The sequence below is a fragment of the Struthio camelus genome, chromosome 3 (assembly GCF_040807025.1).
Source record: "Struthio camelus isolate bStrCam1 chromosome 3, bStrCam1.hap1, whole genome shotgun sequence".
NCBI classification, from domain to species: Eukaryota; Metazoa; Chordata; class Aves; order Struthioniformes; family Struthionidae; genus Struthio; species Struthio camelus.
Genome location: NC_090944.1, coordinates 91,509,478 through 91,537,004, shown reverse-complemented (window position 1 = coordinate 91,537,004; position 27,527 = coordinate 91,509,478). Strand labels below are relative to the sequence as shown.

At 43.0% G+C, this 27,527-nt stretch overlaps 1 protein-coding gene across 4 annotated transcripts; it reads left to right on the top strand.

The window, feature by feature from the left end:
- Positions 1 to 10: 10 nt before the first annotated feature.
- On the top strand, positions 11 to 27,082 carry ABCB10 (ATP binding cassette subfamily B member 10). 4 transcript variants are annotated; one of them, XM_068939045.1, is made up of 13 exons: positions 11 to 99; positions 10,029 to 10,229; positions 10,671 to 10,873; positions 12,360 to 12,494; positions 14,081 to 14,227; positions 15,025 to 15,160; positions 17,631 to 17,726; positions 21,513 to 21,722; positions 22,386 to 22,465; positions 23,849 to 24,029; positions 24,272 to 24,315; positions 25,845 to 25,879; positions 26,474 to 27,082. In XM_068939045.1, the coding sequence occupies exons 2-13, from the start codon at positions 10,067 to 10,069 to the stop codon at positions 26,763 to 26,765; spliced, it is 1,722 nt and encodes a 573-aa protein (XP_068795146.1). In that variant the 5' UTR covers positions 11 to 99; positions 10,029 to 10,066; the 3' UTR covers positions 26,766 to 27,082. The 4 variants fall into 4 exon arrangements, with proteins under 4 accessions (XP_068795146.1, XP_068795144.1, XP_068795145.1 ...); XM_068939043.1 differs by lacking the exon at positions 11 to 99 and adding an exon at positions 2,295 to 2,607; XM_068939044.1 differs by lacking the exon at positions 11 to 99 and adding an exon at positions 2,683 to 3,212.
- The last annotated feature ends 445 nt before the right edge of the window (positions 27,083 to 27,527 follow it).

Here is a 27,527-nt window from a genome sequence, read left to right as displayed (position 1 = left end):
AGTTCACCAACAGCCATTTTGCTGCAGCTAGTGGAGAAAAGGCAAGAGGAGAACCTCTGTATCTGGAGCACTGTTTGTGTCTACGCTGACTGTTACATTGTGAGTACGGGGCGCAGGTTCTTACCTGCAGAGTTTTCTCAAGGGTGATGTTTACATGCATGGACGTCTGAGCCCTACCCCACTGCCTCACTGCTAGAGATGTACGTGCTTTTCCAGCTCCGGAGCACTGTGCACCTGGCAGTTGGGAACCGCACGCTATAGTCGAGTTTGATTTTTGTAATGGAGATCTTTTCTGGCACTGCAAAAGACCCTACAGCGTGGGAATTGAATGCTTTGTTTTGGTTATGTACTGCTTGCTTCACTCCATGCTGAGGCGTTTGTCCTGCAGTGCCCGGTTGTTTCTCCTCGCAGAGGCAGGACCAGACTGCAAAACTATTCAAACATTAAGCCATAACTAAATATGAATCCAATATAAATATAAAGTTTTATTTGTAACATGCAACCCCATCAGGTTTCACACACCAAACTAAAACAACCTGGGGACAGCACAGACCGGAGAGGACGTTCTGCAGTACCTGAAATCCTGCACTAGGGAAACCCACCTCTCCCCGAGCTTCCCTGGGCAAGCCCTTGTCACCGTGCTGGCAAGCTGCCTCCCTTTCCCCTCTCTGCTGTAAGCTGCATTGAGCAGGCTGCGGCAGGAGCCCCAGGGAAGGAAGAGCACTGGGGCAGGTTTTCGGGAGCAGCAGCCCCGTTTCGGGACGGGGTGGCCCTCGGTACTGCACCCAGGGACCCCAGTTGGTCTGCAGCCCCCGGTCCTGGGGGGCCCTGCGGAGGAGCCAGCCGTAGGCTGGGGCTTGCTGCTGCTTCCTTGTGGGGGAGGGCTGCGGTGGGGGCTCCTCAGGCCTCCTGCCCCCAGTGCTGCCAAAAGCAGCTAACCAGAGCGGCTCCCTCAGGAGGTTGCACGCCACGTCTAAAAGCTTGGAGCTGCTTATAAGCTGCAACAGGCTAAATTAATAATATTTTTCAATTAAAAAAAGAAAGGGTCTGTTTGCCCCCTTTATACTAAAGTGTGTTGCGTTGTTTTCCCCTTCCACAAAGCCCGGCGCTCCGCGGGCAAAAGCCCCGTCAGGAGGATGTTGACCCATCCCTCCGCAGCACCCGAGGGAGACGGCAGCACGGTGGCGTTTGTAGAAGCGGGAAGAAGGGGGAGAAAAAAAAAAAAAAGCTTAAAAGAGAAATAATGTAAAACTGGAGCCGGGGGGGGGGCAGGTAACGATCCTTCCCCCCCCCCCCAAGGCCTGAAGGGGCGGTTGGCGCGGCTGCCCACGGCAGCCCCCCGCAGGCCGCAGCCGGGGCCCGGCCGCCGAGGGCGAGCAGGCCGCCCCCGGCCCTTGCCCGCAGCGGCGGCCCGCGGCCGGGCCAGGTCGGCGCAGCTCCGCCCTCGTCCCGCCAGCCTCGCTCCTCGCCTGAGGGATCGATTGGTCGCGCCTCGCTTTCGGAGCAACCCTGGGCGCTAGAAACTTCCCCCGGGCGCTGCTTGGGGGGGAGGGGGGTGGTGCGAAAATCGTCCCCCGCGCTCCGCACTGCGCACGCGCCGGGGCGCCCCGCCGGGCGCCGCTGGCTCTGAGGGCAGACGGCGGGCGCTGGGCCGAGGGCGTTACCGCGAGGCGGGGAGCCGTTTTTGCGGGCGGCCGGTGGAGTCTCTCTCCTCGCCACGCCCGGATGTGGCGGGCCGGGTGTGAGCGGGGCGCCCGGCCCCGCAGACAGGCGTGTAGCGGCAGTTAATAACCGTGTGCCCCCCCCCCCGCGGCCCCCCAACTTTTCCGCGGCCGCTTCAAGCTAAATCACTAGAGGAGAGGGGGGGACCTGGCTCCCGCGGGGCCGGTCTCGGCAGGCGAGCCGCAGCTCCGCGCCGATCCCACCCAAGCGTCAGGGGAAGCCGCCCCAGCCGGGCGGTGATCCCCCCCCCGCCCCCCGTGGGCCTTGAGGCCCCCGCCGGCGCCATTTCGGAGGCCCCCGGCCCCCTCCCGAGGGCGGCAGAGGGCGCTGGGGCCGCCCCGCGGCTGGGGGCCGGCAGGAGGCCGCCAGCCGCCGCCGTATCAGCGGGGGGGGGGGGGGGGGCAGGCCGCTTTGGGGCCCCCGCCGCCGCGGCGGCTCCCGGCCCATGGGCGGTGGCGGCGGCTCGGAGGCGCCTCCTCCCGCCGCAGACCCGCGCGGCGGCGGCCACCGGCTGCAGCAGCAGGAGCAGCAGCGCCGCCACCGCCTGGACCCGGGGCCCGCCGCGCCGCCCCATGGCGGGCTACGCGCCGCGCCTGCCCTGGCTGCTGCCGCTGCTGCGCCGCGCCGGGCCGCCCCCCTGGGCCCGGGCCGCCCGCTGCCCCGCCGCCCTCCGCGCCCCGCGCCGCTCGGCCAGCAGGTGCGGGCCGCCGCCTCCACCGCCGCCGGTGCCGCCGCCTCCGCCCTGGGCAGCGGGCAGCGCCCCGCGCTCGCTGAGCGCCGCCGGGGCCGGGCCGCCGGCGCGGGGAGGGCCGGGCGCCGCCGCCGCCGGCTTCGAGGCGAGGAGGCTGCTGGCGCTGGCGCGGCCCGAGCGCGGCAGGCTGACAGGTACCGGCGGGGCGGGGCGGGCCGGGCCGGCGGCGGCGGCGGGCTCGTGGGGCCGGGCCTGCGCGGGCCCCGCTCGCCGGCGGCAAGTGCTTTAACGCAGCCAAAACACCTCGGCGCGGCCGGTGCCGTTGGTGTCGCCCTGAAGGGAAGGCGAAAGTTTTGGGGGCGCGGTGTTGCCCCCCTCCCCTCCCCTCCCCCGGGGGCTCCTCGCTTTTCTGTCCTGAGCCGCTTCCCAGCCTCCCCCCACCCCCCCGACATAGTGAAGCCAAACGCCGGCGGTGCGTGGCTACACCTGTAACGGGGGGGGGGTGTCTGTGTCCCCCTTTGGCATGGCTTCCCGTTGGGAGGACGGCTGTTAAGCAGCAAGCAGTGTCAAAACTTGGGGGGAGTTTGTTTTCTCCCTTCCCCCCCCCCCTTTTTTTTTTCGACCCAGCTGCCTGGCTGTGCACGGACCGCTGTGACGGGTGTAGGGCAGTAGGCCGCGGCAGAGCCGCCGTCGTTCCCGTGGAGCGGATAAACCGCGTTCCTGTTTTTACCCGTCTTTCGCTGAAGGAAAGTGGCTGAGGGAGCTAGGTGTTTGGAAAGAGGCGATTTTGAGCAGTAAGGTATAAGACGTTTTGTACAGGTTTTTATTCAGTGGTTAGCTGCGGGACTTCTTCACGCGTTAACTCTACACGGCCAAGATAATTTGCACCCAAACTATTTCTTACTGCAAGTGATAAGTGCTTCTATGCCGTGAGCAGCTGTTTGATGCAGCTAAGGCCCTTGTTTTGCAGTTCGCAAATAGAAGCAGGGAAAAATTGACAGGGCTGCATAGGGGAAGAAGGTATGATGTTCAGCCATGCTTCAGTCTTGTTCAGGATTGTTTTTCTTCACTGAGCTAAAAACCCTTTGCTAGGAATTAATGCTCCATCGATATATATTTTGGTGAAGACTCGAGTATCTGATCAGATAGATTACTGGCTGATTTTTTTTTCAGTGAAGTCCGCCCCCCCCCACCATTGAAACTTCGACAGTAAAGAAACCAGTGGTTTTAAAGATGAGGCTAGAGGCTCCTAACTAAGAGAGAACTTTAAGTTAAGCTCCCTTTACTGGGTAGTTGCTGTAATGTTATAAGTCACAGGCAGGATGCAGTATAGCAGTTTGTGATTGTGTTCTTAAAATAGGGTTGTGTGTCCTTAATCTGTGTAATTTACTGGTGTTTTTTATCTAAGTAAATTGACTCTCACTAAAAGTCTTACTAAAAATCAGCTACGTGCAATATTCTGTTTTGAGATGACAAAATGACCTGAATTAAACTTTTTTTAAAAATTAACTCTTTGATGATATTAAATAATGAAAATAGGGAAAAATACGCACATTCAGCATCTACTTTTTAACATTCTGTTGCCCTTTGTTCTGGGAAAGGGGAGAAGTCGCGTAAAATTTTTCTTTCATATTGACACCCTATATAAGGGAAAGCTTTTGTTGTTAAGCTGTAATTAAGCGTGAGGAGGGAGATGCTCATGAGAAAAATACTTTGAGTCATTAAAGAGTGCAGGAATAACAAATATAGTGAAAGATGCCTTGTAGGTGGTTGTAGGGAAATCACACCTACCTATTCGTCTAACGTACGTTAAAATATGATGTGTTTTGGTTTTGTTGCATCCTTGTACTGAGATATTAGTCTTTATAAGCTCAATATCTCTGCTTGTTTTACCAGTATCCTTTAAAGGAAGGGAAAGGTTAATGGTTTCACTATGAGAGACAATGAACCTGGGGTACAATACTTAATCCACTCTTCGAGCTCATATAACCAGTACACAACTACTGTGGGATCTCTTAGGAGGCTTACAGGTACCATTTTCTTTCATAAAAAAGCTGATCTTTTGCATTTTTGTCTCACGGATAGCAGTCAGCATAGGTGCATAGCATCAGCGCCTCGGGGCGTGGGGCTGTACGCCCCTTCTGCCGCGGGATGTGAAGCAGGTCCCGACAGCCTGGGAAACGGTGCCCACCAAGGAGGTGCGGATACAGAAGGCAAGGTGGCCCCCTCTGCTTCGTGACTGGCAGCCGAGGAGACGTTTGCATCTGGTTTTACAGGCAGCCCCTTCCCCGACTGTTGAGCTGGGGAGGCGCGCGGTTGGGAATATCAGGGCCCTGGCCCACAGCCCCCGCTGCCGTGCTCCAGCCACAGAGGGAGCTTCTGAGCCCCCCACCATCCATTAGAGAGGAAAACAAATTATCTCAAAAAAAAAAAAAAAAACAACAAAGAACAAAAACCACCCGAACCACCCGTAGCCTGGAATATGTTCCATGTTTCATCCTCAGTCGCTGCTATAACTAGGTGCAGCTGGGAATGTATTTTAAGCACAACGGGCATTGTTAAATTTTGTTGTTCTTCTTAACAGTAGTAAATATTACGATGGGAATTTACTCTGTTACTGGCTGCAGTTTTGTACAGTGAACTTGTGAGCTGTGAGCTTTAGTTCCCTGACTCCTCGCGGGTCTAACTCAGAAGGGGAGTTGTTTTAGGGGTTCTTTGGCTGTTTCTGTGCAGTCAGGTCAGGTCACCAGGTGTCTCCAGTTCAATTCGCTTCCCAGGGAAGAGGACATGGCTATTGCTGGCAAAATCAAATCCTGCTATGTGTGCTAGGCCACAAAAATGCCTTTCGAAAATGACCCCTTTTATTTCCCCCTGCCTCCTTGCTTCTCCCAGCGAGAAACTGCCTACTGTGCTTTATACAAACCTCACTCAAGGTGAACAATAGTTTCTACTGACCTGTAGAAACTTCTAAATTTGTAATCCATTAGCAGTGTGTTCTCTTTGCCATACAATGCTTGCTGCACGTTGACTCAAAGTAAGAAAGCTTATTCTGTGAACAGGCCTTCTCTAGACGTGCGCAAGAAGCGTTACTTCCTAGGTTTTATTTTAGAATTGTGGACATAATATGTAATAGCTGCTTGCCTGTGAGTTAGGATTGCCATGAAGTACACTGCCTAATTCAAAATCTGCTTGTGCCTGTGTGTACTTTGAAGTTATGCTGGATGATGCACTTTTTCATTCTTCTAAATACTTGAACTGCTACATGTTTGAGGGTTTTTTTTGTGGTTTCTAATATGGACTAAATCCCTTTAAAAACAATTCTTAAAGTAAGGTGGTTTTAAGAAACATTGAGAATCAAAGTGTTATACCTAAGACTACCTTACTACTTTAGGTATTTTCTTTGTGATGTAGCCTACAGATTATTTTAATAATTCACTAGTTTCTGTGAGTGGCGTAGTGAGCAACTTGTGTTTTTTGTACAGGGTGCAGGTAGAAATGTAGAACCCTTCAGCTAAGATATTGAGTTATTTCCACTTGTACAAGCTGACATTTTCTGTGCAAAGTCCTAGAGTAGGAAGGAATATCTTTGAAAACTTTTGTCAACTCAGGAAATGAAATCAAGGAAATAATGCATATTTAGTTTGTAGCAGCAGTTAAATGGTTTAATTCTGAAACTTTGGCTCTTCCAAGCTTCGTAGCGTGGATTTGAATGTCAGCAGGCAATCCACTTGCCGTGTTAAGGATACGCTATTTTCCCTGCCGTTGAGAAGTTAATTAAAAGTCAGTCAAGCGGCATGTCTTTGAAAAATCAGTCCTCATACGCTTGCTAAAGCCTTGATAGTGGGTCGAATTAATTCGGCAGTGGGTGTAATGGAGAGGAAGCCAGTGGGGAGCAGAAGGGCTTAAAGGCGCTGCTAGAGTACGCTTCTCGCCCGAACTGGGGCTGGACCCTGGTCTTGTAAACCTGGCTGTTTCTGCGAGGTCCCCAAATAGCTGGGAAATCCCTGGGCAAAACTGGGCTTCACCCCTGCAGTCCCTTTAAGTGGCCACTGTTTTCTAGTTGCTGCATGTCCTTACCGGGAGGTGGTTCTGTTCATCTAAGAGCATCAGCGAATGCACCTTAACTTGGATTTGTTTTTGCAGGTAATACTTGTCATTTTAAAACCCTGATTACTGTATGCGTGACATATACAGGGGTAACTTACTGATTGTTTTCTCATGTGCACTGTGCCTTTTGTAGAAATCAAACAGGCCAGACCTTCCCCCCAGGCCTCCCCCCCTCCCCCCCCCCAGCATTTCTTCTGGTTTTGTTGGTGTTTGGTATTGATCCTAAAAAAGGTTCCAGCAGCCTTGTAGCTTTATCAAAAAGAAACAAACAAAACTGGTTTTCTTTGGCTGGTTGGTAACAGTTCCGTATATTGTTGGTGAACTTTTAATGAAGCAGCTTAGGTAAGACATCATTATGGAAAACGTAACTGGTCAATTAGGGGGTTAGAACTTAAATTTCTCTAGGGAATGTTTTTGCTGCACTATCTGAGTAATTTCTGAAGACAGAAGGGATAATAGCTAGGTTGATCTGATATAAAAGCTTTTCTGTACAAGAACAGTACGAACAAGTTACATGCTTTCATTTTAAGCATATTTTAAAAAGTTGTATTTTCTACTGCAAGCCTGGAGTTATTTTATTAATTTCCAGCATTGCTTATTGGAAACTTGGTTGATTTTTATGGCTGAGAAAATCACTATGTTTGAAAGGGAGTCTTATTTTTTTTCAATATCTCCAACTAAACATTGTGAGTGGTGAGTGCATAATTAATGGTTTATGCTGTTTTAACGTGTCATGATAAAGTACAGAACTTACTCAGAAAAGTAGGAAAACATGAGTAAGCTCTATACTCCTTCTGTGTCTGACCTACAGACTGACCCATTGCCCTGAAAAAATACTCCAGGGAAGTTGGTGAAAACTTTCTGAAGATTCTGGCCTGGGTATATGAGCTGTTCTTCTAGCGTGTGGGGGTGTGTTTTTTGTGTGTGGTTCCCCCCCCCCCCCCCCCCCCCTTTCTGTAAACTAGTGATAATCTGTGGACTTTTCAGCTGCTAGTGAAGGCAGGTTGCCTTTTCTTTGCTTCTGTTGTCTGTCTGATGTAAGCCGCAGTTTCATAGGTTGCCTTGATTTGCTTTGCATTTTCTTTATTTACGTCTCGTCTTGTAACCTGCTGAAAAGTAACTTAATCTAAAACATATACCTGCTAAAATGTGCCCTTCTGTTTGACAAAATTTCCTGGGTAACAGACCAAGCTATGTGAAATGAATATTACAAAGCCTGCTGTGACCTCCTTTTTGTCAGTGGCAGCTTTCAGTGCCACTGAAATATGTTCATATCTATTGCTGAGCACCTTGTACTCCTCCCTTTTGCTGGTTATCACTACGACAGCTCCTCTTTGAACCAGAGGGCAGAAGGAGTGTTTGCCTACACCTGCATCCTCAATTAATCAAGACCTTTAAAAAAAAGCAGCAGCGTGGCATCTGCTGTATGTAACAGTTGTTCTGGAATAATCAAAGGGAGACTTTCAATTATGGAACCTTATTTTGCATGTGATTTGTGACTAAATTAATAGAGGCGTGCCTATCGCTTAAGAGGAAAATTAGAAACAACATTGTGGATTACATAAGCTTTCGTCTTCAGGACTGTATTGTTCTCATATGTTATTGACACTTTTATCTAATGTTTAAGTAATTTGGCAGTCTGCAGTATGTATTAGTAATTACTTTTAGTTCAGTTAAGGCTGTTGGAAGTAATTGCAGTGAAGTCCATGCTGGTTTGAATGAAGAAAAGCTGATATGAACTCCAAGCTGGGAAGATTATACCACTAGACAGAGATATATGGGATTTGTAGCCATGCCGTACTCTTCCTTGGCTGAATATCCATATGTTTAGTTTTCTAGTTCAGTCCACACCTGAGAAATGATCTGCGTTTGTGGATACTGATCTACTACATAGCGCTGTGCCTGTAAGCAATGCTGCCTTTGACCATTTCCAGCTGGCTTATAGACCACCTTTTCCTAATGAAAAGGAGATGACCTTGCCCTTGTTAGATCTTTCCCTGCTGCTTCACAGCTTGAGTAGAGCAATGCAGCCAGCCTGCGAGTAAGGTCACCAGTTCCTATGAAGTTTCAGCTAGGAAGTAATATGCTCGTGTGACTTGTCTGCAGGATGGGTCGTGTGGGTTGGCAGGAGGAAGTCTTCGCTTTCTGCCCTGCCTTCTTAGTTTCCGTACCTTCACGTCCAGGATCCGAGTCCTTGAAGATGCTTGCTGACCTCAGCGTAGCACAAATGAAATACTGGATGCAACTCTTGAATAAGAACTGCTGACAGCAGGTTTAGGCACAACAGCAAGAATAAAGCTCGCTTGGGCAGCGTTTGGAGCGCTCTCCACGCGTGGTAGTGGCTCACAGTGACGTTACTGCTGGCGGCGCTCTGCTGGCCTCGTAACAGAGGTGCTACGGGGGGCTCGGTAGCATGGAACGAAAGCTCGGACAACACTGGGATTTGCGCTGCAATGTCTATTTGCCTTTAAAGACATCGCCTGCTAGTACGCTGCCTCATTTTAAAGCAATCCTATGAGTGGTCGCTTTAAGCGTGGGGTTGGCCGTTTTGAAAATTATGCTGAATAAATGGCATTGCTTGTTGTGGTTCAGTGGTTTGCGTATCGAGTTTGTGCAGTTTTCAATTAAGAGCTTTTTTCTTTTTCTAGCTCTCAGCCTTTCAGGCCTGGCTTGCCTTCTCAGAATCAAGCTGTGCCCTTGGCTCAAGGAATTTCTTTGCAGATTACAGTTCAGAAGGCCAAATCTTGGTCCGGTGCAATTATTCTCTGTGATGCCACCTTGACCTGAGTTACCCAGGTTATTCCACAGGTGGCCTTGCAACCGGGTATTCAGCAGCTCTGCTCATCAGTGAACAGTCTGCTACTCATACTTAAGCCATCCTATTTCCTTTAGACTAGCAACAGTAAAGAGTAAAACTAATCTATGAGTTTTTTGCCAGTAAAGAGTAAGCCAAAACAAATCTATGCAGTTTTGCGAATAACAGCAGATATTCCTGAATATACGCAATGAGTGAATTTGCTCTAAAAAGAGGTGTTAGTTGTGGATGGTTCTCAGATCAGACATGTGCTTCAGTTCATTGCTATTTCAGAAAGAGACAACTGGAAGCTTTAATATGGTAACGGGCGTGAATAATGAAAACCAAACCGAACCAGACTGGGGTGAAGGGTTGTGTGGGAGACGCTAAACACTTCTTGATTGTTATGCTCTTTAGTTTAAGGATGACCTCTGTGCAAAGTTAACCTTGTTTGTGGGGGGGAAAGGGTGGAGCAGAGAGACAGTTTCAGCGTTGTGATTGTGTATGCAGGCTTTTCTCAAAACCTTAAAATGTGCCCCAAGTTAGTTAGTTCAGGGAGCAGTGACTACAAATATCCTGTTTAGAGCCTAAAAGAATGCTGATTATTTAGTGCTAGCTAGTCACAAGCTTAACAGAAAGTTCAAACGTGCTGTTTCATTATTGACCATTACAATTCAGAATATATTTTACTTGCCTTTTGTTGTTGATTTGCAGCTGCTGTTGGCTTTCTGACCGTTTCCAGTGTCATTACCATGTCAGCCCCTTTCTTTCTGGGGAAAGTTATTGATGTTATTTATACAAATCCCAGTGGAGACTTCACTGACAGCCTGACCAGCCTGTGTGCCTTGCTGAGTGGAATCTTTTTATGCGGTGCTGCTGCTAATGCTACACGCGTCTACCTCATGCAGACTGCAGGTAAAAACAGAAAACAAAAAGCGGCACCGAGAGTTGCCTTTTTTTTTCTTTTTTTTCCTCAGAGTCAGCTTATCTAACAATCTGAAATAAATTCTTGGCACTGGCTGAGAAATCCTCCTGCAATTTATAGGTGTTCTTCTTTCCTTACCAGATCAAAGGTAAATTAATAGTGCAAAGATAAGCATGCTAGAATAGTTATTCAGGTTTGTTTACTCTTATGTGATATCTTAAAAGTTCACTCCCTTTTGGTGTATTAAAACTTCATGATGTGCCTTGTTCAGTGTCTTAAAAGTTCATTCCCTTTTGGTGTATTCAGACTTTGTAATGTGCCTTGTTCAGTGCTGTGAAATTGTATGCTTTTTACATTCCCAAAACAGACACTGACAATATATCTGTGTAAAGTTTTATATGCCATGCTTTACTGACTCCTGTTCCCGACAGGACAAAGAATTGTGAAACGCTTGAGAGCAGCTATGTTCTCCTCTATTCTGAAGCAAGAAACCGCTTTCTTTGACAAGACCAGAACAGGAGAGCTGATAAACCGCTTATCTTCAGATACAGCACTCTTGGGCCGTTCGGTAACTGAAAACCTTTCCGACGGCCTCAGAGCAGGAGCACAGGCATCTGTGGGGATTGGGATGATGGTACGGTGGTCTTTTCCTTGCTTGTCACTTCTCGTAGCATTCATGTTCATTTGAATTCTGCTAGGTAATCTGCTAGGTAAATATACGTCAATGAATTGCTGAGGTTTTTTTGGATACAAGTATGTTCCACTGGACATTAACATCCACGATAACTTTTATGTACTGCATTGTAATAGATGGTATTTCTATAGCCACTTGATGTTTACTCACAAGCCATAGCATGAGTAACGAAGGATTAAAATCAACTACTGTTGCTTCCCTTATTTATCAAGCAAAGTACAGTAGGCAAATCGCTTAACTCTATTTTTATTGAAGACATTAAAATCAGTGATAACTTTTCCGTGGTTGTATGTGGCATAGGGTGTAAAGGCCTGATGTTGAAGTCACTGAAGTTTGTGGGTTCTGTGCAGAGCCTAGGTGAGCCAAGGCATTACTGAATATCTAATTACCGCTGAGGATTTTTACAACAAATCGTAGTCTTTCTGCCATAGTCTGTCAATAAAGGATACGTTTAGGTGAGAAGCATGTTAACGAAGGCTTCATCACAGCGCTTCAGTTAATGTTCCCTGCTGGCCAGTTGGTTTATGTGGCCTGAATTTCATTATGCTTATCTGAGAAGAGATATGTTGGTGACAATTGTCATTAATGAAAGTGTGCAAATTTCTGCTGTCTGCCCAGGGGAAAAAAGTTAGCAAAAAGTCTCCTCATAAAAATAAGCTTCCAAGATTGATGTTAGTAAAATCTGGTAAGAAAGAAGAGATTATTTTGGACTAATTATAAACCTGTCATACAGCTGAGTCAACTTTGAATTTTTCCCGAGGTTTTTCTGTTTGGAAGACAGAAAGACAGCAAAATGAAGTGAAAACATATCAGATGTACTTTTAAAAAAAATCTTATGAAAAGAATCTGCTTTTGCATAGAAGCGTTGATGCTGTTTATTGCTACGTGTGGTAGGATTTTGCAGCAGTAAATTAAATACGTTATTCCAGGTTATGAGCATCCTTTGATGCTAAGGAGTATTGGCGACTCCCTCTGTTCCTCACTTACACAAAAGTGCTATATGATATTTCTCTACTCAAACTTACTTTATTACCATCTATTTAAAGCGTGTGAAAGCCTTTTAGAAACTATATAATAGCTTAAGTCTTTTCAGCATCCCCAAGAGATTTCCTGGTAGGCCAGTTAATAGACGGGTTAAGATGCTTGGCTACGTCCACACAGCAAACCAGTGAGAAAGCTAGAAATGAAATCCAGACCTTTTTACTTGCAATCCGTTGTTCTGACCACAGGATACATTCCCCGAATGCTGTGGAGGAGTGGGTATTTCACCTGGAGGAAACAAAACATGATAAATGAAAACATGGCAGCACTAAATTGCAATCTTGGTAACTTCAGAAAAGTCTGACAAGGGCAATTACACTTCAGTATTCCAGCAGATTATTCATAATCTGAACATTAACCCCTGACACATGCCTTTTTCTTCTAGTTTTTTGTGTCTCCTAACCTCGCTGCGTTTGTTCTGAGTGTTGTGCCACCCTTGGCTGTCCTGGCTGTGATTTACGGAAGATACTTGCGAAAACTTACTAAAACGACCCAAGATTCCCTTGCAGAAGCAACACAGGTAATCTTATAACAGATACTTTTTGGCTAACTTCAAAGTTGCCCTCATATATTTAGGTTAATATCTCTGACATTGCAGATCTTCTGAAGATAATTGTATTGTTCATTGCCGTGAGTCATGCTGGGCCTGTAGTTTTGTGCCTGAACAGTATGAAAGCTAACCTTCAGTAACACTTATCCAATAGATCTCAAAAACAACCATCTTTTGTAAAGAGCTGCCCATACAGCATAGTGTGGAGGAACCAGGGATGCCTTGAGAATTAGGAAATGCACTTTGTGGAGAGGGTAAAGAGATTAGGCTCTTTAGCCGCAGGAGAGCGTAAAAGATCGGCCTATGTAGTCCTATATAATTTGGTGCATGAATTTGAGAAACTTTTTCCTTGAATGGTTATTAACTTGAAGCCATCAAAAGGAGCCCAGCTGGAATTTTTCTTTTAGAAAACTTAGCTAGCAAGTTCTCTGGAATGTGTCCTTGATTTTTTCATCTACTTAACGTTTATGAGGCTAGACATTTTTTAAACTTTCCCGAGCATCTCAGCATATATCCACGTATTTGAGAGAAAAGCAGAGGGAAGTGTTGTTTCTGAAGAGGCAGTTGTAAAGCGGATTTCATTATGTTTGCTGGGTGCACTGGAATACTGCAAAACGCGAAGAGAAAAATAATAGCGATAGAATGACCTTCCCCTCTCGGGGTAGGGGGCAAACATCACAAGGATGCATAGAAATATAATTAGGAATGATCTACTTAAAATATCCACAGTAGTCAGCTCTTTTAAACTTGGGATGTCCCGTGTAAGACTTCTGCAAGTAGACTGTGCAGAAGAAAGATTAGCCCTCTTCTATTTATCTCCCTCATCCTGTGTCTGGAGGAAGCTCATGCCTCTGCAAACAAGCTGTGGGACTTCACACAAAGGAGCACTTCTTAGTGTTCCATTCCCATCCTCAGGCTGAGGAGGAGATGGGACAAGGACAATAATATTTTTACCTTGTGTTTTTACTCCCAAACAGGGTCTTGTTTTTTGTAAGATCATCACAGTGTCTATTGACGTCTAGTCTAATTGGTCACAGCTGAGGTCATTTTAGAACTAATATTGTACTGTTTAGAAGTGAAAATAAAATGCTGAGTTGAAACGGGACACTAGTAGTTGAGCTAAATTAATTCCCCGTGCTGCTTTCTTGAAATGACTGGAATTGTGCAGGACATAACTGTAGGCTTTCTTGCATGTGTTAGTGTAGAATAGGATATTTATTTTTCCCCTCCCCACATTGTTATTGCAAGTTATTGTGAATAATAGTTTTCTGATGTTGTTCATATCAAACTCAAGATTTTTAAATCCTGGTTTTGTATTTTTCTTTCTCTGCTAGCACTGAAGTCGAGACAGTCTTGAAGTTCTTGAAACTGCATGGGCATGCAGTTCACTTTTAACATAATAGAATTAAGAAAAAAAAAAAAGAAGTGGGGGAGGGTAGGCGAAACTCTTCGGTGGAGATTAGCGTAGTTATTGGTTTAACTTTCAGATGTTCTGTAATATGAGCACTTCAAATTAATGTGTCTGTGCGTTTGTTTTGGTCTTTACTGTAATGTAGTTAGCTGAAGAGCGGATTGGAAACATAAGAACAGTTCGAGCTTTTGGGCAAGAAATGACTGAAATGCAGAAGTATACAAACAAAGTTGATTATGTACTGCAGTTGGCTAAAAAAGAGGCACTAGCTCGGGCAGGCTTCTTTGGAGCAGTAAGTATCTTTTGATGAAAAGAACCATGTTATGTCAAGTGTTGATTATTTTAAAATTACTGAGGGTACTTATACATCTGCAAATAAATTGATTGAGTGTAAACTGAGCCCACATAAAACTGTGGGGAGACTTGACTTAAATCAGTTTAAATTGCTGTGAAACTGCACCTCAAGATACAGTGGTATGATAAAGCTGAATACAGTTTAACCCCCTTTTTCTGCCCCGCATGTTGACTGATACTCGTGTTCATCTGAGCCCATAACCGCCTATTCAGGAAGCTAAAGCAGTGGAAAGCTTCCCCCACCCTTAGTGTTTTAGAGGTTTGGCTTCCTGGTGAGATGAGGAAGCTGGGGACTGCGCAGATGGGGTCAGAGAGAATGAGATTGCCTTTTTCCATAGCAGCTTGCTGTGGATTTGCTTAACAGTATTGTAAAACTGCTACCTAATACAGATTATTGGCTCTTCTCTGTGACTGACGGCTGAGAACAATGTTTGGCGTTCCTTTCTATCCTGGGAAATAGGGTAAAAAATAACTGAGTTGCTTTTTGAAGCGTACTGGATAGTATGTTGCAGTGCCACCGAGTATCTGGCTGGCTATCGACTTGGTTTTGGTTAGAATTGGTTTCGTTCAAATTTAACTCCTTTACTGTAGGAGGTGTCAGTCCTCTAAGTACCCATAATATAGGAATTCTTTTGTTGGAAGGGAAATTCTGAAACAAAGAACACTTTAGAGGGTGAAGTTTGAGAAGTGTGTGACAAAGTCTGACTTTTCCTCTTTTTCTCTTTCATTACCCAGACTGGGCTTTCTGGAAACTTAATTGTTCTCTCCGTCTTGTACAAAGGAGGATTACTGATGGGCAGTGCCTACATGACAGTTGGTGAACTCTCTTCTTTCTTAATGTATGCCTTCTGGGTTGGAATAAGCATTGGAGGTATGGAATGAGGAATTAGATTTTCTTCACTTCAAAGCATTACAGTCGGTATGGGGGCGGAGGGGAAGAAGCTCTTAAAAGATGTGGCTTTCTTGAAAAGTCTCTTCCAAAGTCTCTTCTTCTTCCCAAGAAGTTACGCATAATTTTTTCTGAAGAGTTAAAGTAATAATTTATAACTCAGTCTTAATATAAGCTTTACATTTTCCAAAAGGAATACTGAGCTTACTTTTTCATTATGTGACTTTTTTCATCACTTCTTCATTAAGTGACTGATACATATTGCTCTATTTTTTTTTTTTTTGGTCTAAATTACAATGTTTGGTGTGTTATAAATAATAGAAAGAAATAATATCTATCTATAATTATCTGTATAAATAGTAGAAAGAAATAATACTAGTATTATATCTTTTAGAGAATACGTAGATCTGAAATAAATGTAATCTGTTTAGAAAGGCAAATAGAATTTAGCTGTAATTCTGTATCAAGTGTCTTAAGCTGGAACAATAAAGTGCCAGTAGAACGCTACGCTCTAGTGCTAACCTGTTATTTTTCCATACTGACTCTTTCTTGAAGCTCAGAGTCTGTAATCTATTGGCCCAGAAACAAACTGTTCATCTTTGTTAGAGAGCAGTCCTTGCTGCTGCATACAGACAAACATGAAGATAAGGTTTTTTGAAGCTTGACAGCTGGTTGGAAGGCTTCCTTTTTAAAATGAGTCTGTTGCTCCTGGTAGATTGGCAGGGCAGTGCCGCTTGTCTGTATTCTTTTGTTTTCTAAGACTAAGCCTGATGATGTGGGGAAAAAAAGATGATGTGCCCAAGGGCAAAACTGGCAAAACCTGCTTCCTCAGATGTCAAAATCCCAGTGGCAGCCATTCTACCTACCAAAACCCCATCTTCTCTGCTTAAATCATTCAAGTTTGGTCAAGAGACACATATCTGGCACTTTGAAAACATGGGACAAACTAACATAAAATACATCGGAAGTAATGTTAGTAACACTGAAAAATTGTTGTTAACTTTTATTTGCAATAAAAATAGCTTTTAAGTTCTACTTAAGATTGTTGAAGAGTATAGCTCTGCACAGACCTCATTCTCACAGGGACACCAAAGTAAAGGTATCTTGCCACAAGGTGCCTGTCTCTCTTGGAGCCTACAAAGCATATAAATCTGCTGAGTGCTATGTCTGCTCAGTGTGTAAGTCATCATCAATACATATAGGAATAATTTGTCCCCTAATTTGAGACTTGACCACTTTTGGTTGTAACTTTTGAATGGCTATGAATCTGCATACGCTGGTGTCTCAGTTTCAGGAGGCTCGTGAAGCTCAGGCCTTTTCCCCCTTGCCCTGCCGTAGGCTGCAGAAGCTTTGCCTCTTCCTTCCAAGCAGAGGGCTTCTCAGTGCAACTAGTGCCGTGTCTTGCCAGCTTTCAGACAGTTCCCTGCAGCAGCGTGATGAAATGCCACATGTTCACTTACAGACTCCTGAGATTGCACTGGGGTCACTGCTCTGCGAGAGTAAACCAGTAACCCTATTTTAAGATCAGTACTTCCTGGAGAATGAAATACCTGGGGTTTCCTACCCTTCTGAAGTCACTCTTAACACTGTATGTGTTTTAAGGCAAAAGCAAAAATTGGATTTATATTGTTGGGATCCAGAGGTTCTGAAATCCGTTGCTATATTTTGAAAGAGATGCAGAAAAATGAAGAAATAACACATTTTATGTCTTACTCCACTTTGGCTCCAGGCTGGTTTCTGTGTTTATTCCCGCTATAGCAGACCCTCCAGTTAAGCCAGCTCCAAGATGACTCGCACAGCTAAGACCTGGGATCCGGTGTTATAGGCAGGCCTTGTCCTTAGTCTTTGCTGCATCTGGTAATGTTTGAAGGATACTGACTTGGGAGACGTGCTTCCCCACGTTGTCCTTTCTCCATGTAGCTTCTCAAGTGTCGCTTCAGCCTTAGGTTTTCAGCACCTTCCCCCCGCCCCAGGGTTGGTTCAGCCAGGATCTTCTGTGATAGTATAATCCTGTCTAACAGAGAAGGGCTTTTTGGAGTTCTCCTTTCTACTGTATGGTTTTGAAAGCATAGCTGATTATAGAAAACAGCTTTGTTTACAAAGTTGAATGCTGTTCTTTATGACAGATGAGGGGAAAAAAAGAGTTGCTTTGCTTTTGACTGTACACAAGCTTAAGTGCATAAACTTTTTCTAAGTTTTTCTTCAGAATTATTTGTTTTACAGACATAAATAAGAACAGTGAATAAAGCTTACTGGTAGCTCTCGAGTAAGATTAGATATGATGACTCATCAACTTGTCTGAATGGTATGTGGGAGTAAAAGATCCCCTACGCATCTAGTGCTTGATTGTTTGTGATGAAAACTGCAGCAACAAAGGTAATTACTCCTAATGTCTTCCATTCTATATCAATGCATAATACTGGATTTTTTTGTTTTTGTTTTTTTTTTTTAGGCCTAAGTTCATTTTATTCTGAACTAATGAAAGGATTAGGTGCTGGTGGACGTCTGTGGGAGCTTATTGAAAGGAAGCCCCAACTTCCATTTAATGGTGGGTCCTTGGTCTGTTATTGTTTATAGGTTGATTTTTCTCTGATTGGTCACCAGTACTTCAGAAAGAAGTTATAATAATTAAAGTTAGTAGCAGCTTTTGTAGTAGCAACTACAGTTTTGAAAGAAACTACATACAGTGGTATCTGTTTTGACTTGTTGTAACTGTGAAACAGATGATGGAAAATTTCCTTCAATCAGAGCTTTTTCAAGCATGACTGGGGAATGAAAGGAAGAGGGTTGTGGAGCTGGCGTGGGGAGCCCTGCTTCTTGAGAGGGCATAGGCTGTGCAGATACAGGAAATGTTGCTTTTGGAACGATTTGCAGTCTTCTCTCAACATTAGCACTACCCACGGTTTCCCCCTCCTCCTTTAGATGGGCAAGGAGCCACAGTGGTACATGCCTTATCTAATTCACCTGTGGGTAGGGGAGTTACGGGCTTTTTGCTGACTTGTCAGCCTGCCACACTAGGTAACCTCTTAGTTAGCGTTGGCCCTAGGTTCGCGGACATAACATTTTTGGTATAGTTGTAGTGGTCTGAGGATACAAACAGGATAATTTTGCAGGGGAGGTAATGTCTTTTATTAGCCAAGTTTGACGTTGTTGCGGGGAGAAGCAATTTCTGTGACAAACCAATCATTCGCACTGAATTTTTTTCACAGACTGCTTTAGTGCCTAAGAGAGGCTTGTGTACCTGAAAGCATGTCTATTTTTATCAGGATGTTTATAGATGAACCTAAAATCAACAAAAAAGGTGCTCACCTTTGGGAAATGTTAGATTATATACAGAAATAGCTTGCTGATGTAGTTATCAATTCCCAGAAATAAGGTATGTAAACTCCATCTATATACCTATCTTTTTGACCTTAGAAATAAAGATTTATTGCTAGCAACACCTAAGTTACTGCTTTATTATTTGGAAGCCAGACAACACCCTCCAATGTGGAATATATTTTGTATCAACAACATTTGTCACTGTCCATTTCATTAAAGTAGTTCAATGAGCTGCTTATAGAAGGTACTTTCCTGTATGAATTGCTCTTGTATTTCATCAGTTGCATCCCACTAAGCCAAACTCACGTATGAAGTTTTTTGGGTGAGCCCTGGCTTTACAGAATGGGATTTTATCTTTCCATTGGTTGGTATGGAAGGATTTTTTTTGAGGTGTTCTGCTTCTGTCTCCTTGCACTAGAACTCCTTGGACTAGAAATGGGTCTTATTCTTGCTGATGCAAGTCTAGCTGTTGTCTCATTTCTGTTCCACAACTCCTCCACAACTGCAGGCCTCTATAGAATACTTTTAAGTGTGTACAGACTTCACATCAGCAGTGAAAAGCGGTATTGACTGTGATGTACAGAGACTGAGACTTAGAATAGTCCAAGAGGTAACCACCAGCTTGGCTAATGAAGGGGTAGCTACCCACTCTGCTGCCTTTAGCAGTGCAGCCAGCTTAACCTTCCTGCCATATGTGCCACACTGCGGTTTGCCATGCCATTGATAGACCTGGTGCAACTGCTAATTTTGCCATCATTTGGATGATGGGTGTTTTTTTTTTTGGTCTGGATTATTTCAGTGGTCTTCAGAATCTGCATGGACTGGGCAGCAAGTAGTAGTACCAGGGCAGGAGTTGGCTTTCCCACTGAAAGCATTGTATTCCTTAACTACACCAATAGTGACATTCAGAAAATAATCTTTATTATGACTTGAATATAAATTGGACAAAATCTCAGATATCTACATTGTATAGGCTTACAGAAAGTTTATTTTACATTTCCTTTCAGTATAAACTAAATTCATAGGATATAAACTTTTGTCTCAAGAAACAATTATAGTTGATTTCAGAACTCCTCAGACAGTGCAGCCAAGAAACTATTTCTGTACTGTCCAAATCCATGTGAAACATCTCCTCCCTTGGCTTCTTCTCTTTTATTTTCACTGAACTCCAGCGGTTTTATTTTTTTCCAGTGGCAATAAATATCTCAGGAACAATTTATAATATATTTTTCCTGTCTCTAGAATTCAAACAAGAAACCATCAAAATCCTGTATATAGCTTTTAGATATTTTACAGTAATATATAGAGGAAGGACTTGTGGTACTAGACTTCCTGTATTGCAGTAGATTTCAGTTTGTAGTAGGCCATGAAGTAGACTGTACAATAACTGGAACTGAGAAGAAAGATAAGCGATTACTCATTACTTTGATATAGTAACGATTATGCTGCTAGCATGTGATTTAGCAATACATTTCTTTTCCCAAAGGGCAGCTTTCAGACTGTGGTGCTTTCCTCACTAGCAAGTTACAATTTTTATGCCCATGGATTAAAGTCTGGGAAGGAGTCTGAAATTGCATGCTGTTACCTTTGCCATTTTTATGCTACTACTATTAAACTGTGAAAGCCCCGAGAAGAGGAAGAAATCTGGGAGAAAAGCAAAATAAACAATTTGCTCTAGGAGCAGCAGGACTTGGGAAATCTTGTTTGCTGCTGCTTGGTGTCTGTGTTTCCTATTCGTCTTCCTCTCCCGGTTACCTGTTTAACCAAGCAGGGGCATGTGCTACCATGTGCTGTGGCTAGTTCAGGGTTACTTGTGTGCTGCATCTGAAAAAAATTAAGGGGCTCGAGTTGCAGGTCTTTAGCACGAATTCCAGTCTAGGTCCTTCTCCTCTGCTGCTAGTTTTCATAAAACTGGGAAGAACTTTGTGTCACTGAGACTCTATCCTTCTTTATGCTCCGTCAAATTAGTTGAACTGACTGATAGTTGTAAAGATCAAGGGCTTTCTGGAAACCGTGCTAAAAGTCATTCTAAGAGCAAATCAGCTTTATCCAGCTCTTTTTTACTTAGCCACTAAGTTTTACTTTGTATGGATTTGTCTCGCTAGGATTTATCAGGGCCCGAAAAGTTGTTTCTGTTTATAAAGTGTTATCTGTTTATAAACTTTTTCTAGTACTGATGTTCTTTTAAGATATCTCTTTAAATGAATTGCTATTCTGCAGAAAGTAAATTTAACTTTTGCAATCATTCATTCATGATAGTTTGCTGTGGTATTTCACAAACTGAAACTTTAGTTTCGCTGAACTGTTGCCTAAGAATTCTGCCTCTGATTGGTCTTTGAACACTATTTTGTCCTGAACTTACTATAATGTATGTTTCACGTCCAAAAAAAAAAAAAAAAAAAACACCACTAAAGAAATGGCCACTAGCGCAGCAAACGTAGAAGCAGTTTTGTTGCAGTGACAGCCTTTGCTTAAAAGCTAAACAGTGAGTAGGCAGTGGAGACTGAACTGTCTGTGTCCAGAGGAGGGCATTTCAGGTGGCTTTTGAGACTCAGTAAAAGGCCAGTAAGTGATTTGCAATATTTATCTTTTTGTGTCTGTTCTGTGGCAAAGGGACTTTGGCCTTCAACACTGTCGTTTTATTTTATTGCTCCAGTTGATAAAACTTGAATTGTTTGTATGTTATGTTTAAAGATTTAGGTAGCTCTACTAGAAGTGAGCAGCATTAGTTCTTGGTATTGGCAAGATACAAATTCTCTTGCTGTAGTAGCCTGCAGCTTCGCTTACTGGTAAGGAACCTAAAGTCGTATTCAATAAGGGCTGATGTATCATGCTCTGATTCAGTCATGGCTGAAGTATAACCCTTGTGGTTCTATCTTGTGGCTTGCAGCTATCTCTAGATTTAATGAGGAGATAGATGTTTCTACTTGGTGTCTGTAAAGCAAGTTCTAGCAGGGTTGAGCTGATTTTTGCTTCTGTTCACATGTTTCTGTATTTTATTTTTGTTATATAGAGGGAATCATATTGGGCAAAGACACATTCAGAGGTGCTTTGGAATTCAAGGATGTTGAGTTTGCATATCCAACACGTCCAGAAACAGCCATTTTCAAAGATTTTAGCCTCTCCATTCCAGCTGGTTCTGTCATGGCTCTGGTCGGCCCAAGCGGTACAGGGAAATCAACTATTGTCTCCCTCCTGCTGCGGCTATATGATCCTATCTCAGGTATGTTTGTGTGTTGCCTCATTTGTGACTACGAATAGTTGATGCTGTGCACCTCGGACACACTTCCCAGACAGTTGGGGTCCCTGTGATGAGGTCTTGATGTGACTATCCCAGTGACAGTGTGCTTCCCTTTGGGATGTACAAGTACTTTTGCTGGTGACTGCACACGTTTGCATTTCTGTTTTGTCCTGGCAAGACACCGCAGTGACTCTGAAAACAGCGGTAAACGTTCTTGCTAACCTGGGGAAGAAAAACAGCCACTGTGTGAGAGTCCTATCATCTTCAAGCACACTGTAGGTATGAGGTGACCCTGCCCCTCTCTCCAGTCAATCTGTAAAGGGTCCTGCTGGTGAACATGCCACCATGCATCAGCTCTTAGCTCTTGCTTATGGGAGGCTTTATGTAGTACACTCTGTCCTCAGTCAGCCTGCGGTCCTACTTCTCATGCCTTACGGGAGAGACTGTCTTGACTCCAGTGTTACAACGCTTGTAAATAAGGACAGAAAAGAGAAGCGTCCTGTAAAAAATAAAACCTTTATATCACACTTAGAGATGGGTAATATAACAGACTGTGGTTCCCAGGGAGCTTTGTTGACAACTATTCGTTTTGCCTCTTTTCAGTATTTGCCAGAATATGCTTGACTTACTGTTTCTTAATTTAAGGTACTATCACTGTTGATGGCTTTGATATCCGCCAGCTAAATCCACTGTGGTTCAGGGCGAAAATTGGAACAGTGAGTCAGGTAAGGAAGAAGAAGCCTTCTAAATGAATGAAGTAATTTTGTACGATCACCTTGCTGTGTCTTGCTACTTATTTTTCCCTTTTCTTTTTTTTCTTTAACTGTGTAATCTTGCTTCTCAGTGAAAACAGTCGCCTCCTTCCATCTCGCCATAATTAATCGCTGTCGTGCATGTTTTATTGTAAAAATAGGTATTCAGAGCTAGTCCCATTATTCTGTAGTCTGTTTTTATACAATGATAGGGATACAAAAGGTTCATTTAAAAGAAAAAAAATGTGTGCGTGGAGGCTGGGAAGTACGTGTTTGCAAATGCATAAGGGTATGAGCATCTTGATGCTTGCTATGATTTGTTGAAGAAAGAAATCCAGAGCTTAATGTTTAATCACATGATTCCTGTTGTGTATTAATGGAAGTTACACAATCATATTCTGCACAAGCCTTTGAAAATTGACCTTCTGTGCTTTGTTTTGTGTCCTGGAATACACAATTATGTCAGGAAGGCATGAAAATATGGCACTGTGGGCACTTTCTTGTGTAGTGCACCCTTCACAGCAACCCCCAAACTCTAAAAGTGCAGAGGGACGTCCAATGACCTCTTAAAAATAAGCCGTTTGGTCAGTTAAAATGCGTATGTTCCTTCCCCCGTCCCCAAAGCCTTCACAATGCAATTGACTGTTAGATTGATGTTCTGATTAAAAGCAAAACGTTACTGGGTATGTGTTGCATTTCAAAACAGCTGCTTTATGTGACGACACCACCGAAATCTTCTGTGCAAAAATGATTTTCCTGTGAGCATATTAGCATTTATTCTGTTTGATATATGTATTTCACTTTGTCCAGGCTTGAGTTACCAGTAGTAGATTTCATACTATAGCATTTTTCTCCTTTATTTTGTAGACAGAGCACATTTAGCTTGTTTCAGATGTTTTCCCATTGTACATCACCTATTCTGTCTGCCAGTCCTCTACTCTGATTTAAACTTCCATAGGAATTAAATGCACAAAATAACAATCTCTGCACGTATTTAATGCTAAGAGAAGATTCGTTCTAGATACAAATGAAGATACTTAATGCAGTACAAAGGGAGATTTTCTGATGTTTGAATGAATAGATGTTTGGGAACTCTTGTATTAGGGAGAGAGGGTCATGTCATGTTTCTGTCAATTAAGAAAATATTTATTATTTTAGAATTAGATTTGACTGTTCATTTTAGTTTTAGAAGACTTATGTTCAGTTCAATTAACTTCAGCATACATGCACTTTTATATGAATATAAAATAAGTTAATGCTGGATCTTGCGAAGGGGCTTTATGTTACTTGAGATATAGACAATGCATGCATGTAATTATAGATACACCATATTAGCTATGCTTTTGAATTTATCAGGAACCAATTCTGTTCTCCTGTTCTATTGCTGAAAATATTGCCTATGGTGCAGAGGATCCTTCTACTGTGACTGCAGAAGAGATTCAGAAAGTTGCGGAAATAGCTAATGCTGCTAGTTTTATCAAAGATTTTCCAAAGGGATTTGACACTGTAGTTGGAGAAAAAGGCATTCTACTTTCAGGTACATCCTTATCTTGTTTATTCTAGAAAATCCTGATGCTATAGAGCAAAGTAAAAATTACTTCTATTTTGTGAGCGATCAGTTTTTCACCAAATCCTAATCTACCATAAGTTTTAACAAATGCCTCCATCTCCATTCCCCTCCGAAAATACTTGAGTCTGATTTTTGGTCAGCCCAGGCTTTCAGTTAAAGTCGGTTCACGTATGTTCTCCTATTTCAATTTATTGAATTTTTTTCCCCAGGTGGACAAAAGCAACGAATTGCAATTGCTCGAGCTCTACTCAAGGTAAGCTAGTACCAAATAGCTCTTCTGGTGGGAGGTGGAAGGGGTTAAAAAAAGGGGCCTTTCAGTGGGAGAGAGAGCTGAAGGAGTCTTTACAAATATCTCTCTCTGATATTAGCAAGGGAGCTTGAAAGAGGATGAGCAATCTAAGTAAAGGAAATATCCTGACATAGCACTACTTCCTATCTTTGGATCGTGTTTTTGTAATGGGAGTTCTTGCTGAGGGTGATAGTGAACTGTTACGTAATGGCTCACTTACATAAGACCCGGTCAAGGATCCAGGAAGACTGTTGCTGAGAATATGGTGCTGGTAAACTCATGGATATGACTTTTTGCCATCTCTGTGTTCAGGTCTGTGTCATTCATGCATGGATTTTCTGGGTTGCAGCTTATCAGCATTACAGATGCACTGACTTGACTTTGAGAGGAGCTGGTTTGGATCTGGGAAGGCATATTAGTTCAGGCACAGTGCACTGTCGTTTTGTCTTCAGGGGTTGGCATGGGTCTAGCACCAGGACAGGCTCTGTGCTGGGCAAATTTAAGGAGGCTTCAAAGGATCAGATGGATGAGGAGTTTGGTTCAGAGGCAGCCACATGGCCTCACAAGGGGGCAATTTCAGGCTGACGCTCTGATGGAATTTGTGAGCCTTGCTGAACCCAAACTGGTTTTGTGTTAAGGTTTCCATAGCACCCTCACACGCCGAGTTATGCTAGATGATCTGGTATTTTTCATTACGTGAGATATACCAAACCTCTTCTACCATGGCTAGTGAAAAGCTGATTGCATTTCAGGTCAGTTATAATTCATGAGAGTAGAAACTGTATTTGGAAAAAATTGTTCTAGAAAATGAGTGCTTGATAAACGTCTTGGGGGGGGGGGGGGCAGCAGAGTTCCTTGATCGAGGTAAGAGTAAGAATTTTAGACTTTGTCTGGAAGAGAAGGAAGCTTGGATTATGTATTGTAATTCAGAAGAGGCTTTTTAGGGATTTTAGTGCTGGTGATTTGTTTTCTAATGGGAAGAGCCTCCATTCTAATATCTGGTTCTTAAATGCTATGCATTTCATCTATGGGTGAAATACTGCTTGTTGACAATAATATATATATATATATATATATATTGTTACTAGGCAACTATATTTGGTAGACTGTAAGCAGAGGAGAACTGAACCTCTGGAAAGACCCATATAATCACAGTAAATATTAAATTGTCTTTTTGAAGATTACAGTGCTGCCACATATACATCAAAAATCATCTTTCACCCCAGTACCTTTAGTTTAAGGTTTAAATGGTTCTCAAGTAATAGTGTTTTGCTACTTAAGTTTGCAAAATTTGAAGACAAGAGTGTTGTTTCTGTTTTGTCCTCTTAGCATTTAGACTTCTTAAGAGTAATACTTTGAGTGACACTCAGTTCTTGTGATGAAATACTTAGACTTGCTTGGAGTTTTATGCTGTGTGAATCCTGTGGTCTATTGGTATAAATATTCAGATCTTGTCTAATTGTAATTATAACCAATTTTACTTTCTTCTTCAGAATCCTAAAATTCTTCTGTTAGATGAAGCAACAAGGTAAGAAAGAAAATAAACAGAAACTTAGAAATGATATAACTGTAAAGCAGATTTGGGAGGTGTTCTCTTTCTTCCTCTGCATGCCTTTGCATAAGGTATTTAGCCTCTATTTTCTCTCCCACAGGAAATATGCTTTCCACGATGTGTAAATTGGTTGGGAGACCTGTGATAAAAACTGTTTACGCAAAGTGGCAAGGATAGCTAGTACACTGTATTATAGTTTTTCATGGAGCTAAATTTGTAATATGTAACTTGATACTGAAACATCTCCTTTAAAGATGCAGAAAAAGCTTTGAATTAAGAAGCTCTTAGCATAAGACATGATTATACTGCAGTATAATTTAAATTTGTTTCAGTGAATTAATTTAGTGTTATTCCTTCGTGTATATGTTTGCATATGAGAATATGTCATACTCACACACTCACGTGTGTACATTAAGCATGTTCACAAAACGTTCCTGCAGTTCCATGGGTTTGTCTTCACCAACAGCAGCAAACATTAGGAGTTAAAGTAAAATAAGCCTTTTGCCAACAAGACTATGCTGTTTTAAAATAAAAATTATCCTCTTTCTCCTCCCCCTCCCTTCTTGTTAGTGCTTTGGATGCTGAAAATGAGTATCTAGTGCAAGAAGCTCTAGACCGGCTAATGGAAGGGAGGACAGTCTTAATTATCGCTCATCGTCTGTCTACTATTCAGAACGCTGATCTCGTAGCGGTTCTTGGCCAGGGCAAAATTATTGAATGTGGAAAACATGAGGAACTGCTTGCAAATCCACACGGACTTTTCAGGAAATTAATGCAGAAACAAGCTTTTCTTCAGAATAGTGATACTTTTGCATTAGACGTACAATCCAGAGAAAAGGATGTATTAGAAGAAAATATATGAGAGAATGTATGAATTATGGAAGCTTATAACTACAAAGAATGTAACTTATGTTTCAGTTATGTAAAGTAAATGTTATATTTTTCCAAAATGTACAAAATATCCTTTTGGAACTTAAATGTGTTTAAACTTTTTATTGAAAGCTTTTTAATAAGTATTGTAACTTTTTAAAATGTCTGCCACATTGAGATCATTTCATTTCTGCTTTGTGTTTTCTTGAGACCATTTAGAATCATCTTTGCTATAATGCACTGTATGACAATGTGCTGCATTCTCAAGTATGTTCAGTATTTTAAGGGTAATTAAACAACAGAATCTGATCATTTTGATCTCGCTCTCTTCCCTTATCAAGGAACTCTTGCTTTCTGTGCTCACCACTAGTTTTAAAAAGCTGGAATTCAAAAAGGCATGACACTAATGTTCTCTGAAAGTTCTGCCTCTGACTTTGACAGCATCATCTTTGACAGCCTCATCTTTGACTATGACAGCCTCATCTTTGCATTTACCATTTTGCTCTGAAATGGAAAAGTTGCTTATGATCACCATCTGCAGTAACCATAAAGAATTACATATGAGAACTCATTTTAAAGAGTATGGAAGTATAAGTTGGACGAAAACTCTTAACAAACAAACAAAAAAAAACCCCTCAGGCTTTACATATAAGAACAAAGGAAGTGTAATTTTTACTGAAAATTAGTTCAGCATAGGAGAATCTTAGATTTGTGTGCATTTTTCTTCCCTTATCTATTCTGCCAGTTGTTTTTT

What these genes read in the sequence shown, in the direction of transcription:
- ABCB10 (XM_068939043.1), top strand. Translation starts at nt 2,295, where the DNA reads ATGGCGGGCTACGCGCCGCGCCTGCCCTGGCTGCTGCCGCTGCTGCGC. An exon ending in CTGTGGGGATTGGGATGATG is followed by an intron (nt 10,874 to 12,359) that starts GTACGGTGGTCT and finishes TTTTTCTTCTAG; the next exon opens with TTTTTTGTGTCTCCTAACCT. An exon ending in GGGCAGGCTTCTTTGGAGCA is followed by an intron (nt 14,228 to 15,024) that starts GTAAGTATCTTT and finishes TTCATTACCCAG; the next exon opens with ACTGGGCTTTCTGGAAACTT.